Genomic DNA, 15,910 nt, shown 5'->3' with positions numbered 1-15,910 from the left:
TGGTATAAGTGGAGAAGAGTGTAATTAAGATGATGCTGTTTCCTTGCACAGCTTTATACTAAACTGGGATAACGAATGTAACCAGCATAAATGTGCAATATAAAAGGAATTGAAAGATGCAAAATTCCAAAATGCAAGATGAGTGATCCAGGTGCCTCTGTATTAGATTGGCAGGTTCACTACAACATAGCCCTACATGGTCTCCCATTTCTTAGTGGCATTAGACCAAATCAAGAGACACTCTCATTTTGTCTCTTCCTGGCCAGAAACCTAGACACAATAAGGTCATTGGTCAACGTTCCATAATAGACAATTACATAACACTAGCTTTAGTTTTTTTTTGTTTAAAAGCACAAAACCCTGGATTGGTTTAAATAAAATATCTAAGCAGTTAATTTTTTGGATGGCGACTCAGATTTTATAATTTTGGGCTCATTGTAGGGCATGTGCCCTCCTGAAATGAGCCCTCGTGGAATGATTTAATCCTTGAGGATGCCGTATCGATGTTGTTGGGCACAGAATCTGTGTGTGCATATATGATGCTTGTCCACATTGGCTGAGTGGCTCCTCTAGTTAGCTTAGTTGGTTATATAATTGTATTTCTATAATCTTTTAAATCAGTGCTTCACAAAGTTGGTTAGTATGTAGGTAAACTATTAAAGTCCGGGAGGTCCTCAGCCTTGGCAGCAGTAAAGATGCTACAGTTGTCTTATCACCCCCTGATTGGAGGGGGAGGGGTGGCAGGTAGGGGAGAGAATCGGCTAAGCGTCCTGCTCCTAATTGTTATGCAGTGACCCCTCCTGAAAGTGCACGTGTGGCTATCTGCTCTGCCCAGGGTTGGCCTCAACTGTTGTGCCTCCCCTTTTTGAGTACTGTAAATTGCGTTAGCTTCGATCACCAATTATGGCAAAGCATTTTACATTCCAATAAATCCCTGCATGGAAAAAGTTTCTTCTATTGCTTTTCTTGATCATGGCCGCATGTCTTCGATTTACCTACCAATTGACGTTGCCTGTTCACCTAGTCTTACCTTTTATCATTTTGAACACTTCCATCAAATCCCTTCTCGGTCTTCATTCAAAATAATGCAGCTGTAGTTGCTCTAGTGATCTTCGTAACTCAGACTCCTCGTTGCTGGTATCATTCTGGTAAACCAAAATTGCACTTTCTCCAGCTGTTACATCCCTCTTGTAGGGAGGATTTCAGATGTGACCTAGCCATCATTTTGCCTAGAGTCATCCTGACTTTACTGTCTACCTTTCAGCCATCTTTCTATTTATAATGCCACTTTCCCATGGGCTCTCATTTTCTCAACCAATTTCTTATGTGGTGCTTTATAAAATGCTTTTTGTAAATCCATATAAACTACATCTTCTGCATCCTCCTTTTCTTTACATTGTTATTTTTTCACGTTCGTCAAACATGACCTACCCTTCAGAAATTCACGTTGACTATCTCTAATCAGCCTATGCGCTTCTAAGTTCTCATTTATTTTATATTTAATTATGGCCTGTAATAATTGTCTTACTCATGAGGCAAGACTAAATGATCGATAGTTGCTTGCCGTATCACCTTCCTGCCTTTTTGAACAGATGTACCTTTTGCCACACTCCAGTCCCTTAGCACAGTTCCCATCTAATGAATTTTGAAAAATCATGCTTAGTCCCTCTGCAGCTACCTCACTGGCCGCCTTTGGTATTGTGGGGTACATGCCATCTGATCCTGAAGACATCAATATTTCTAGTGTATATGAAATGAATCCTGATGCATTTTCTAATATTTTATTTTCCAGGTATGCAGTTATACGGTTCCGCCAATATTTCAAAATGAAGCCTGAAGTCATAAACCTGAAGCTCCCTGAATGACACAATTCATCTATTGCTTTTGAAAGAACGTAAAACAGGCTGAACGAATTGGGTGCACTACAAAGTACTGTTGGAATGCCAGAAGTTTAATGTTCTCTAGAATACCATGTGATTGTATTCAAACTAGATAGAAGCTCAACCATAAATGTGGCTTACGGTGCAGTTTAGGAATTTGGTACGAAATATGCTGGAAACTAAATTTTTTTTCTATATTTCTAATAGAAACTACCATTACCCTGCAACTAAAAATTCTAATGATACCTCACAGTGAATGATCTCCATCTACAGTATAGCTGCTAATAATTGTGCTGAGGCCAAATCACTAAACAATGTTTTTTTTCCTCAATGTTTTACACACTCTCTGAGGTAATATGAAAATCGCATGATCATCTTGAATCCCGTATTGTATAAAAGCCCTGCTTGATGGCTGGCCCGTAGCTTTTTCAACTGCTGTCATAAGCATTGTGAGATCTAAAGTTTTTAAAAAAAGGTCCTCAGTGAGTAATAGTGTTGGCATTTCTGTAGTAGGAAAAGTGTTTACATCTTCTCTGAGGAGATGTCTGCTTGCACAGGAACCTTACCCTAGGGCTGATGGTCCAGTTTGCTCTCCTAGTTCCTTGAGTCATTTATTGATGCCTCTAGTGTTCCTGTGGCCACTGAGGAAGCTCTCTTTTCCCCGCCCCCCCCCCCCTCACCCAACAGTTATAATACTCTGGAGTACACTGAATGGATGAAGTCTTGTAACCCATCAAGGAGTGGATACGTCGGAGGATGCACATCAAGAGCATTTACATCTTGGATTCACTAGGCAAAATCAATCTATTACCAGAATAGCTTAAGCCTCAGAGTAATAATTTATTTGCCACTAATAGATACTACTATAAGACATACAAAAATAGATGTTGATGCTCTTGAAGTGAGGCTGTGCTCTCTTGACCCAGATATCCTGTTCTGAAAACAAATCTAATTATTTATCTCTGTGCTTCCAAAGCATCTTCAGTCAAAGCAAATTGGAAAAAATGCCAGAAAGTTTTAATCCGTACATTGCCAGCCAATCCAGGACTTTTGCACCCACATTAGGTTTTACATTTTCACCCTAATTTTACCCACATATTTAAACAGTAGTTCCGTTTGCACTGTTGTCCCTATTTCCCCCATTCCGCTTCCAATTCTCTATGTACTATTTTTATTTTTTAACTCTAGTTTTATTTCTTCCCAGCTCATCTAACTCACTGACCTGCATTGGCTCCTGGTCCCCCAACACCTCAAATTTAAAATTCTCATCCTCACGTTTAAATTCCTTCATGGCCTCGCCCTAACACTCAGAACTGTGTTTCTGCAACTTTGGCCTCTTGTGCATCGCCCTCTCCTTTCACCCACCATTGGCAGCTGTGCCTTCAGACATCTAGGCCCTAAGGTCGGGAATTCTCCCTCTCCTCTAAGACCCTTCTTAATATCCATCTCTTCGGCCAAACCTTTGCTCAGCGATTGTGGGAGTTAAGGAGTTACGTACTTTTGAAGTCCTGGAAAAGAGTTACAGCAGGAGATGTTATGTTGTGTTTTGATTTCAACAGTGTCTGCAGGGATATGGGCAGGAGGCTGAATTTAGAGCTTAAGAGAAACGAGAGGAGAGTTCAGCCTGGTGTTAGTTTGTGAAAGGGGCCTGAAAGAAATTAGAGCATTTATCCAATCCTGAATGTTATCTTGGTAGTCATCTTCATACATGGCTAATCCTGCTTTTAAGCCTCTCAACTTGTAGCCTTAAATTTATTATGGTTAGGACAGTTGCACTCTGGATATTAGTTTCAGTACATCAAGTCATTGAATCTCACGTTTTCGCAATAGATCCACCATATTCTATTTAGCATTGAAATTGGGGTATTAAGGTACTTTAAGTCAAAGTTTTAGATTCATGTTTTGAATTTCTGTGGGGTTTCTCCCAATTTTCCATTGTAACTTTAGCAGAAATCCTGCAGAAACAGTGTAAACAGTCATTTACACTGTTCCTGCAGGGTTTCTGCCAAAGTTATGGTAGTATATTGGGAAAATTTTGCTGAAATTTCACCTCACTATCTAAAGCTTTGACTTATTGCTTAATTCCACCTTTTAAGTTTGTGTGGAAGTATTCTTTCTGCCATCATAAAATGTGATCTTTAGAACTCTGACATACCACACTGGTTGGACTAAAAACGTACAAAATAAACTTTCATGAAATTCATCACCAGTGCGCTGTTAGATAAAGGGTTATAAAATTATCCTTCTTAGCAATGACAGGTTGATGACCATCAAACAAAATCAAACCCCATGGGCTCAGAGTTGCTGTAGGTTTAATTTGTAAAAAGATGCTCTTGTACATTGATTATTCAGGCAGGTTTTAATATCATTTATAGTCAAGGTCACTGGTTTGGGAGTTTTCACGGAAAATGGACGGAGTAGTGAAATGTGATCTGCACAATACTGGGAATAATCCCATTTAATAAATATGGAATTTGGCTTATTCAGTCATAATCCAATGGCCCTAATTGTAAAGTGGATTGAACTGTATTTCCCACAAATCACCAGTAATGAGCTGAAATCTCATTTAATAAAATAGAATTTGGTTTCTTCAGTCACTAAGTAATTGGCTTTGATTGTACTTAACCCACACATATTTTTGGCACTTCTTGTGATATCCTGAGATGGAGGTTAAAGTACAGCTACTTTCAGTATCTTTAAAGTACCTTGCTCACCATTTCTAACCATAATTTGGAATGTTTGTTGAACAATAATAAACTTTCCTTTGCGAAACCATAGTCTACACTGCAGGCTGCCTCAAAGAAGTGAGGACTAGAATAGAAGCACAGTTTTGTGTAATAAGGGATTGATAGGAGATGATGATCAGCGATTTGAACCTATAGAAGTCATGAAAAAAGTACTTGTTTAGTAATTTCTCTTCCACATGTTTTTTTTTTGTCTTCCTTTCCTTTTTAATTCTAGCTAGTTGTTGCATCCAAATTTGCATGGCTGTGGGGAAAGAGCAGGGGAGTGGGACTAATTGGATAGCTTTTTCAAAGAGCCGGCACAGGCACGATGGACCGAATGGCCACCTCTGTGCTGTACCATTCTATGAAAACCTAGAGATGTGGAGAGTAACTATATCCAAAGCATGAGGAAGACTACTAATGGTACTAATCTGACTTTTCTAGGGATATAATTTAATTAAAACGTTGAAGTGCAAAAATAACAAGATCTTGTTTGGTGTTTTGAGTACTTGTAAAGCTGGAGTTACTTCAAAACCAGCAGTATCTAAAGTAGATTTCTGTTATAAATTTAAGATAACTGGAAATGTTAACTAATTCAGACTCCATTTTCTCCTATTAAAATGGCCTTTTCTTTCCGTTCATTAAATATATTTTCAGTTGAGTAACCACAAATGTGAAATATGTTAAGTGTTGATTAGCTTTACCAACCTGAGAGAGGGAACTTGTTTTGAATGCATCAGTATCCAATGGGATAGCTGCACATTGTTTGCACTTCAGTAACAGAAACAAACTTGATTAAGTATCTCACCTAAAGTTCAAAAAGGGTGTTTACATTATTCTTGTAGATAATGAACTGTTATGAGCTAAGCTATAAGATTCTTGAACTCAGCTATATGTATGCTGAGACCTAACCGATGCACAGATGTAAAGTTAACTTCTGTATTTTATAAAGAATGTCACTTGTATTTTTGTTTTATGCTGATGTACAGCAGTTTTCCTAAAATGAGATGATATTGTTACACACTAAGTTTTGTTTCAACAGAATCCAATTTTGTATGCTTGCAAAATATCTGAGTCTAATTCCTGTAGTTGGGTTTTCCATGAACTTATGTTTTTATTGGTGTGGATGGGTACATTTACTGTAGTGTAATGCTCAGCAGTGAATACTAAGAAACTGCAATGGACAGAAAATAAACCTGTGTTGAAATAAGCATAGGTTCTCAATTTCTTGAAAAATGTTAAACTTGAGAGCAGATAGTAAAATCTAAATAGTCTCTCCTGGTTGAAAAGTTTTGGTCTTTCATTCTAAAAGCAATAGGGATTCTATTTTCCACTTCATTAGACCTATTTCACAAGTCATGTCTTATTTTTTCTCCATGGTTTTACATACAATTTTAAACTTGGAGCTTGTTTCATATGGAAGTGTACAATTGTGGTATTTGTGAAATTACACATTTTTATTGAAATTCAGTATTTCAAATTGCATAACTTCAGTTTTGACCATGTTTGCTATTATACAAGATCCAAAGATTTGTACATGTGCATTTAATGGTCAGCAGAGACTTTAACTGAGATTAATGTGAAGTTTAACCCTTTGTAATTTCACTTCACCATTTTGAAGCATGTTTTCTTTTCCTGAGAACAGTACAACCTGAGGAGATTTGGCCTTGTTGCATTAAGCTCCAATACTGCCTTTTAGAATCTTCTGTGTTGGTATTCATTAATATTTTACGTGTGTGTGTGTGTGTGTGTGTGTGTGTGTGTATTTTTTATATATAATATAGACACGCACACATACACACAGTCTGTGGAATGATGGAAGGTATCCTCTCGTGTCTTTTTATTGGGGGATGAGGAAAGGAAAAGCAAATTGCCAGAAAGTGTAGCTCTATGCTTTTGTTGTACTGGATTATTTGGGCACTGAAGCTAACTGGAAAGGCAATGAGCCTCCGAGTAATGGGACCTCTTAGCAGTTCTATCTTAAACTGTTGTTCTCACTTGCAATCTAATGCAATAGCCCCTGTTCCACCCAGGAAAGTCTGATACATTCAAATATTGGATTTTGAAAAATGCAGTCTATCAAAATCTATACTTTTGTGCAAATACCTACCCTTCTACCAAATTGAGTAATCCTTGCTATCTCTTTTAAATACTACTGTGTTAAGAACTGCTTTTGCAAATGCATATGTACATATGTCCAATTATTTTATTTAATGAGCATCCATCTACTGAAGACTGCATAATAACACATCAACGAAAGTTAACAAGCGTGATGGTGAGAACATGTTTGGTCACAGTAAAGTTGGAAGATTAGTTTTTGTAGCCTAGAGAGCTGAAATTATCCATCAAAAGTGAAGCTGTGTAATGTTTCCTAAGATGGTCTCAGATATTAATACATTTTTGTGGAAGTGATGTAAACACTGCTACATTGATTTGTGACCCTGCAAGATACTTTGCACATCAATCTGCTGCAACTACGTGAAAAATACAGAATAGTTAGATTATAGTAGAGGCAACTGTCAAAAAGGTGCATTTTAAACTAGCATTACTTTTCAAATGTCACCTAATGGAATTCAGATTTAAAAAAAAACTCATAACTAATGCTGCAGTACAATTCAAGACTCTTTTGCAGTAAAGTCATAGAATAATACAGCACAGAAGGAAGCCATTCGGCCCATCGTACCTGTGTCGGCTCTTTGAAAGAGCTATCCAATTAGTTCCACTCCCTTGCTCCTTCCTCGTAGCCCTACAAATTTTTCCTTTTCAAGTATATCCCTTTTGAAAGTAACTTGAATCTGCTTCCATCACTCTTTCAGGCAGTGCATTCTAGATCATAACAACTCGCTGCATTAAAAATAATTCTCATCTCCCCTCTGGTTCTTTTGCCAAGTCTTGAGGTACTTTAATTTTAGCATTATTCACGTGGTAATGGAGAGTATGAGGTTGGCTCGTGACTTGGAGCGGGTGCTTTACCAACTTTGCATCCAAGGGTATATTTAGACTTGAGCTCTTATTTTGGCTGAACTTACCAATTGTCCTTTTGTTTATGCATACCAGAAAATGAAGCTTTTGTAGTAACTTTACAATGTGATTGATTACTAAAAGTGGGCCACATTCAGCTGGTATAGAAGGGTATTCCTGCATGAAAATAATGAATGTAAATTTGTAAATAAAATTAAACTTGTCACCCTGTATACTTTGCTCTCGATTGTGTCATTTCTGTTACTGTTTTCTAACACTTACCAGGAATGGTATAGTAGTGATTATGGTACTGGACTAGCAACAGAGAGGTCCTGAGTTAGGATCCCATCACGTGAAATTGCATTCAGTAAATATGTGGGCTAGCACCAGGGAAAAAAGGCCATGAAAGCTGCCAGTAAAACCCAACTTTTTCAGTTATATCCTTAAGGGCATGGAACTGGCTAGCCCTTCCTGGTCTGCCAACTCACTAAATGGTTTGACTCTTAATGCTGTCTGAAGTGGTCTACCAGTTGTAGAAAATCGCTCCTAGAATGTGGCCCACCATCACCTCAAGGCAGTGATGGGGCAATATAGCCTTGCTAGCATCGCCTCTATCCCGAGAGTCTTTAAAGTAATCTAGCCACAGTTATGTGAAAATCTGGTCCTTGAGATTTGTAATCTCCTACTACTGAAACTGACAGCTGCTTAAGGCTTGTACAAATTACACTGCATATTCTGGTACAGTCATGCTGTTTTGCATTACTATGTGTTTGTACTGAATGGTGCTGCATTTTCATAGTGTGTAATGACTCCTGGAGGAGGTAAGTCACGCCACTCTGGGACCAGTTGCAATTTAATTGATCATTTCTATTAGAAAAGAAAGACTTGCTACCTCTTCTCTCCAACATCCCAAAACATCTGACATACAGTTCTTGTTTGTGGAATCTTGTTGTTTGCAAATTTACGGCCACGTTCCTTACATAATTCAATTACTTTGAACTGGAGTTGATCTATGCAGGTGAATGTGAACGGAAAAAACTTTCATTAATATAGCCCCTTTCATGTCTTCAAGATACCCCAATGTGCTTCACAGCCAATGAAGTACTATTGAAGTGTAACTGTAATGTAGGCTAATGCTAATGTGGCAGCCAATTTTCACGCAGCAAGATTCCACCAAAAGCAATTTAATAAATTGTCAATCTGCTCTTGGTATTGTTGGTTGAGGGAGGAATGATGGCCTGAACCTCCTGCTGGTCTTCAAGTAGTAACCGATCTACCAGAGGGCTCTCTTCAGAGAATCAAACAGCACAGAATGAAGCCATTCAGCATGTCGTCCCTGTGGCAGCTCTTTGAAAGGGCTATCCAATTAGTTCCACTCCCCTGTTCTTTCTCCATATCCCTGCAAATTTCTCCTTTTCGAGTATATATCCAATTCCCTTTTGAAAGTTACTATTGAATTTACTTCCACCATCTTTCAGGCACCGCACTTCAGGTCATAGCAACTCGCTGTGTTTAAAAAAAATTCTCATCTCACCTCATCCAAAAGACAGCACCTTTAATATTGCAGAAATGTTTCAATATTGCATTAAGGAAAGAAACCAATGAAAAATAAACTTCACTGTCTCTGAGTAGATCTCTTACCAACTTCTTTGCAAATCCTTTCAGCAGAAATATGCACCTCTCCCCTCTTGCACCAGTGCCACCTCTTACTGAGCAGCCTCAAATTTGGGAGTGTAACAATTTTTTGTATTCCTCGTCAAGAAGCAAGTAATTCAACCTTTAGATCTAAATGTAATTCACAGCTACTCCCTGTGAATGCATGCCCTGAACTTCAATTTTTCATCTTAGGAAAATAACTCATATAGAAGTTATTTATTAAGTTTAAAATATCAGATACTAGATTTCTTCTTAAAATGATGTACTAAAAGCCATACCATTGAAGTCATGTGTGTTTTGTATGACTTTTAGCCATAATGTGTCAGCCTTGACTCAGTTGTAGCATTCTCATCTCTGATTCAGAATGTTGTGGGTTCAAACCCCACTCCAAACACTTGAGCACATAATCTAAGCTGACACTTCAGTGCAGTACTGAGGGAATGCTGCACTGTTGGTTGTGCTGTCTTTTGGATGAGACATCACTTTAAAAAAAAACTTACATGGACATTTATCTCTGCTGTTTGAGGCACCTTGCTGTGTGCATATTGGCTACCACGTTTACCTACAATGCAACAGTGACTACACTTCAAAATATTCCATTGGCTCTGAAGCACTTTGAGATGTCCTGAGGTTGTAAAAGGCATTATAAATGCATGTTCTTTTATTTAATTAGAAAAGGATTAGCCTGATTGTTTAAATGTACAAAGTACAATCCTAAGAACTTTGGTTATGACAGGAGTCACACATATGATGCCCATTGTAACCACACATTAGTTTACTAGATAAGTATTTCAAACAGCAGTGTTCCCAGAATTGAGTTTTTAAAAATTCGTTCATAGGATGTGGGCGTCGCTGGCGAGGCTGGCATTTATTGCCCATCCCTAATTGCCCTTGAGAAGGTGGTGGTGAGCCGTCGCCTTGAACCGCTGCAGTCCGTGTGGTGAAGGTTCTCCCACAGTGCTGTTAGGAAGGGAGTTCCAGGATTTTGACCCAGTGACGATGAAGGAACGGCAATATATTTCCAAGTCGGGATGATGTGTGACTTGGAGGGGAACGTGCAGGTGGTGGTGTTCCCATGTACCTGCTGCTCTTGTCCTTCTAGGTGGTAGAGGTCGCGGGTTTGGGAGGTGCTGTTGAAGAAGCCTTGGTGAGTTGCTGCAGTGTATCCTGTGGATGGCACACACTGCAGCCACTGTGCACCGGTGGTGAAGGGAGTGAATGTTTAGGGTGGTGGATGGGGTGCCAATCAAGCGGGCTGCGTCGTCCTGGATGGTGTCAAGCTTCTCGAGTGTTGTTGGAGCTGCACTCATCCAAGCAAGTGGAGAGTATTCCATCACACTCCTGACTTGTGCCTTGTAGATGGTGGAAAGGATTTGGGGAGTCAGGAGGTGAGTCACTTGTTCTTACTGAAGAAATTAGATTTCAGAGAGTACATGATCCAGATCTATAAAGTACTGAAAGATTTTGTAAATTACTTAACTTAAACTGTGAACATAGAACTAGACTACAAGCTTCGAGTTAAATTACAGATTATAACCCAGAGGCCTTTCTCCAATGAGTGTAACAATATGAAGTAGATACCCATTGAAAGTAGCTCCTGTTATCAAGGAGCCTATGGAAAACTCCATTCTCTCCATCCATATTGTCGAGAGCAATGTTGTCCAGTATATTGGCCACTAGCCACGTGCTAATTCGGAATCCAGATGTGACTAATTGCATTTCTGATTAGTAAATAAATAATGAGTAATAGGGCCTGTGATCTCAATACTCATTCGCACAGTGTATGTATGTGAACTTTAACCTGTTGGTAAAATAGTAAGATGAAAAGCAGAGAGTGCGAGTGTTTTTGGATTGTTGCAAGTACTTTATCTCCTTAGTTACTGAATGGTAATAGATGGTTGTTAAGTAAATATACACGTGAAGTACACATTTACCTGTATTTGTGTGTGTGTGTAAGGCATTTCCTACTAAACATTAGTGCATGTGGTTAAAACGGTGTCGCCGTAGCCTCACCTGTGGTTAGTCAGCGATTTCAATTGGACAACATTGGTCTAGAGTCAAGTAATCCAATCTGAAAAGGTGATATAGGCCCAACAACTGGATCAAGCCAGATTATTTTCTATCAATCAAGTGAATGACAATTGCACTTTGTGATACCAGATGGGTGGGGGGGTGGGGTCATACTAAATATGAAATAAAATTGGCCAGGATTTTGACCCAGCGACGATGAAGGAACGGCAATATATTTCCAAGTCGGGATGATGTGTGACTTGGAGGGGAACGTGCAGGTATATATGATTTACCATCTTGTTCAGAACATGCTGCTGTGGTATGTTAAACGCCTCTGAACTAACTCTAGTGACTGCAGATGTTTTCAGACACATAGGGCTCGATTTTGGAATGAAGTAGCGGGTGCATTGGGGGCAGGGGTGCTCCGAAAATTAGGGAAATCCTGCGCAGGTTCAGAACCCAGCTCCAACCCGCAGACTTCCGGGTTTCCCACTGACGTGTCTGGGTGCGCGTGAACCTCACAAATGCAGAAATTCCACTACCACTTAAAGCCGGCAGGATGACAGTAGAATTACTTAGATACTTGAAGTACCTAATTTTGTGCATGTTGAGGCAGGGGTCTGATTTTCAAACATCCTCAGCGTGTTTCCCATGCTGTGGGAAACACTCCATGTTCTACCAGAGGTGTTTCAGCCAGCAGCCAGTTGGACATTCAAATGTTTGTTTGACAGATGGGGATAAAAGGTGAATTATTGCAGCAGGGCACTCAGTTCCTTCAGACAAACTTTTGTCTGCGGGATCTTTGTGTTTTCACCAAAAATTCTTAATTTCCACTCACAATTCTTCTGTTGACACATATTTACCAACTTTTCGGACCTCCTCAAACTGACACCATCAGGTTGGGGGGCACCATGGCTGCATTCACCACTACATCCGAGGACAAGTAACATTACCAGCCTTGCCACCCCTCCCTACACAAAACAGTCCTGCAACTACACATACACCCACTGTAAAGTGACCCAGTGGGTGGCATCAAGTGTCGCCGTTCATGGTGAACCTCATGAAAGGGCCCTATCACAAAAGCCAGTCAAGAATAAGAACATAAGAACATAAGAAATTGGAGCAGGAGTAGGCCAATCGGCCCCTCGAGCCTGCTCCGCCATTCAATAAGATCATGGCTGATCTGATCCCAACCACAAATCTAAAGAACACAAGAAGTCGGAGCAGGACCCGGCCACATAGCCCCTGGGCCCTCTCCGCCACCCACAGGGCATTGACCGATCCGAACTCAGCTTCATGTCCAATTTCCTGCCCGCTCCCCATAACCCCTAATTCCCTTTACTGCTAGGAAACTGTCTATTTCTGTTTTAAATTTATCTAATGATGTAGCTTCCACAGCTTCCTGGGGCAGCAAATTCCACAGACCTACCACCCTCTGAGTGAAGAAGTTTCTCCTCATCTCAGTTTTGAAAGAGCAGCCCCTTATTCTAAGATTATGCCCCCTAGTTCTAGTTTCACCCATCTTTGGGAACATCCTTACTGCATCCACCCGATCAAGACCCTTCACAATCTTATATGTTTCAATAAGATCGCCTCTCATTCTTCTGAACTCCAATGAGTAGAGTCCCACCTGGCCAAGATGTGGCAGTATTCATGACAATCATAATATTTAATGTGAGTTGAACAAAAAGCAAATATAAATAAAAAACATGACCATCTGTCAGACACCCTTGTGCACACCCTTTGTGCTCACAAAACCTTAGCCTTTCTCTTATGACCACTTCTACCTGGTGCATCCCCTGTGGCTGCAGCAGAGGTAGTGGCAGGTTGCTCATGTTCATGCCCTGACTGCTTAGATGCTTTGGGCCTGCGCCCTCTGGGTTTTGGAGCCCAAGAGGGCCCCTCCAAAGACTGCTCCACCTGCGCCTGTGCAGGGGCAGACTTGGCTACCTGGAGAGGAGGCAGCATTGTAGGTACTGGTTGAGAGGGGGGCAATGAGTGAGACGTGGGAGCGTTTTGAGTGGTGTCCCCACTTCCATGTCCCCTTTCGCCATCATCCCTCTCCTGGACCAGGCCCACATCACTCCTACCAACTTGCTGGACAACAGTTTGGGGTTCATGGATGAGGCCTTGGAAGCCCAGTTGTAAAGTATCTGTCAGCCTGTTTAAGGTGGCAGAATGTTGTTCACCCTGAGTCTGAACGACCGTTGTTAGGGCCTGAATGGACTCATTTGTAAGCCGTGTTTGAATTTCAACGGAGGCTAACCTTCTCTCCATTGCAGACATTCCCGCACGTACCTGCGACACCATCTCAGACACTTTGCTACGTCCCTGTGACACTATCTCAGAGATTCCTTCCCGTACCTGTGCCATCATTGCACTCATGCAGGAGTTGGACTCCTCCATCCTCGCTGCTATTGTGGAGAGTGTGCGAGGCACCTGCTCCAGTACCTCACAAATATGCTGCTGTCCCTCAATCATTCTCCTTTTAAAGGATGGTCCCTGGGGTTCAGCATCTGCGTCCAGCTGAGCAGAGCCTGGAGAGTAGTGCTCCCACCGATGCGGACACTCCACAGTTGCCCCTACCACCAGTGTCTGCTCGTGCTCACTTGTGTGTGGTGACTCACCAGGTGCCAACCCAACCAACTCACTACTAGGACCCACCGAGGTGTGAGTATCTGCGCTGATGGATGGCTCACTATGATGTGACAGATGTGTTTTGTTGCGATGAGCATACTGAGGTGTTGAACATGGCAAGCATTGTTAACATCAATTCATGTTGTGTGTGATGAATGTTAAAGTTGTGTCACCAGACGTTTGTGGGGTGCCAGTCTCGCCGTCCCCGATGGACAGGCACTCGAGGCTACGGCTGATCTCCAGCGCCTCCTGCTCCGCGTCTGTGAAGATCACTACTTGTTGTGGCCCCCCCCAGTCCTCGCCCTCTCCCGTGCATTTTGCGCTCTCTTCTAGAAGGGGAGAAAGAATAGACGTGAGTGAGTGATGGTGAAGTGGCCAACCGACGAATGCATTGCTTTGGGTGAGGCTGACCGTGAAAGAGGTGCATCAGAGGATGAGTATGAGACAAAGACATCACATTGGATGAGGATTGGGCTGAGTGGTAGTGGTGGGGTGACGAATGGGTAGGTGAGGAAGTGCAGGTAAGTTGAGGATGAGTCTTAAGTGGGTGTGAGGAGTGATGTGATAGAGCAGTCTTGGCAGTGCAGAATGATTTGGGGGATTGGGGGGGGTGGTGGAGATGTGGAACATGGAATGCAGGAGAATCAATAAGTATTCTCACTTTTGCTGACCTAGTTAGGTCATTGAAGCGCTTCCTGCACTGGACCCAGGTGCGGGAGATGTTTCTCCTGCTGGTGACCTCGTCTGCCACCTCGAGCCAGGCCTTCTTGGTGGCAGAGGTAGGCCACTTCCTCCCATCCGCAGGGTAAAACACATCCCTCCTCCTCCTCACTCTGTCCAGTAGCTGCTGCAGTGAGGCATCGCTGAATCTTAGAGCAGCCTTGCCCCTTTACTGCTCCATTGTGATTTCTGGGTCTTTGCTCCTGCAAAAGCCTTTGGAGCAATGGCCCTTTAAATAAAGCCACTCCAGCTGACAGCCTGTGATGCGGGTGCGCAGTCCGGCCACTGCGCAGCTTTCGGACGGCAAGCCCGGAAGCCATGTTAAGTGGCACCAATTCATTTGCGATCGCGTGGGAAACGGACATATTTTATTAGTCGGGTTACCCACATGCCCATTCACCCCCCTCCCCGCTGCCATCCTGCCTCCATTCTAAAATCGGGGCCATAGATGAGGAGTTTTCTGAAGACTTGGAGGGCATTAACGGGATTGGACAAAGTCAGCATGGGTTTATGAAAGGGAAATCATGCTTAAAAAATCTACTGGAGTTTTTTGAGGATGTAACTAGTAGAATAGATAGGGGAGAACCAGTGGATGTGGTGTATTTGGATTTTCAGAAGGCTTTTGATGAGGTCCCACACAAGAGGTTAGTGTGCAAAATTAAAGCACTGGGGATTGGGGGGAATATACTGGCATGGATTGAGAATTGGTTGACAGACGGGAAACAGAGAGTAGGAATAAACGGGTTTTTTTCCCGGTGGCAGGCAGTGACTAGTGGGGTACCGCAGGGATCAGTGCTTGGGACCCAGCTCATTCACAATATATATCAATAATTTGGATGAGGGAACTATATGTAACATTTCCAAGTTTGCAGACGACACAAAGCTGGGGTGGAATGTGAGCTGAGGAGGATGCAAAGAGGCTCCAATGTGATTTAGACAAGTTGGGCAAGTGGGCAAGAACATGGCAGTTGCAGTATAACATGGATAAATGTGAGGTTATCCACTTTGGTTGTAAAAACAGAAAGGCAGATTATTATCTGAATGGTAATAGATTGGGAAAAGGGGAGGTGCAACGAGACCTGGATGTCCTTGTACACCAGTCACTGAAAGTGAGCATTCAGGTGCAGCAAGCAATTAGGAAGGGGAATGGTATGTTGGCCTTCATTGCAAGAGGATTTGAGTACAGGAACAGGGATGTCTTACTGCAGTTATACAGGACCTTGGTGAGACCACATCTGGAGTATTGTGTGCACTTTTGGTCTCCTTATGGATGTCCTTGCCATGGAGGGAGTGCAACGAAGGTTTACAGACTGATTCCTG

At 41.8% G+C, this 15,910-nt stretch overlaps 1 protein-coding gene across 1 annotated transcript in view; it reads left to right on the top strand.

Annotated features, from left to right (window-relative positions):
* Positions 1–7,800, top strand: part of etnk1 (ethanolamine kinase 1) — a 41,370-nt gene extending 33,570 nt beyond the window's left edge. The window contains exon 8 of the mRNA XM_068004709.1: positions 1,793–7,800. Coding sequence (XP_067860810.1) covers positions 1,793–1,865 — 73 coding nt within the window. The 3' untranslated portion in view covers positions 1,866–7,800. The remainder of the gene's footprint in view (positions 1–1,792) is intronic.
* The last annotated feature ends 8,110 nt before the right edge of the window (positions 7,801–15,910 follow it).

Source organism: Heptranchias perlo, chromosome 24 (genome assembly GCF_035084215.1).
Source record: "Heptranchias perlo isolate sHepPer1 chromosome 24, sHepPer1.hap1, whole genome shotgun sequence".
Classification (NCBI taxonomy): domain Eukaryota; kingdom Metazoa; phylum Chordata; class Chondrichthyes; order Hexanchiformes; family Hexanchidae; genus Heptranchias; species Heptranchias perlo.
The sequence above is the reverse complement of the archived record's forward strand: the minus strand, read 5'-3'. Positions and strand labels throughout refer to the sequence as shown.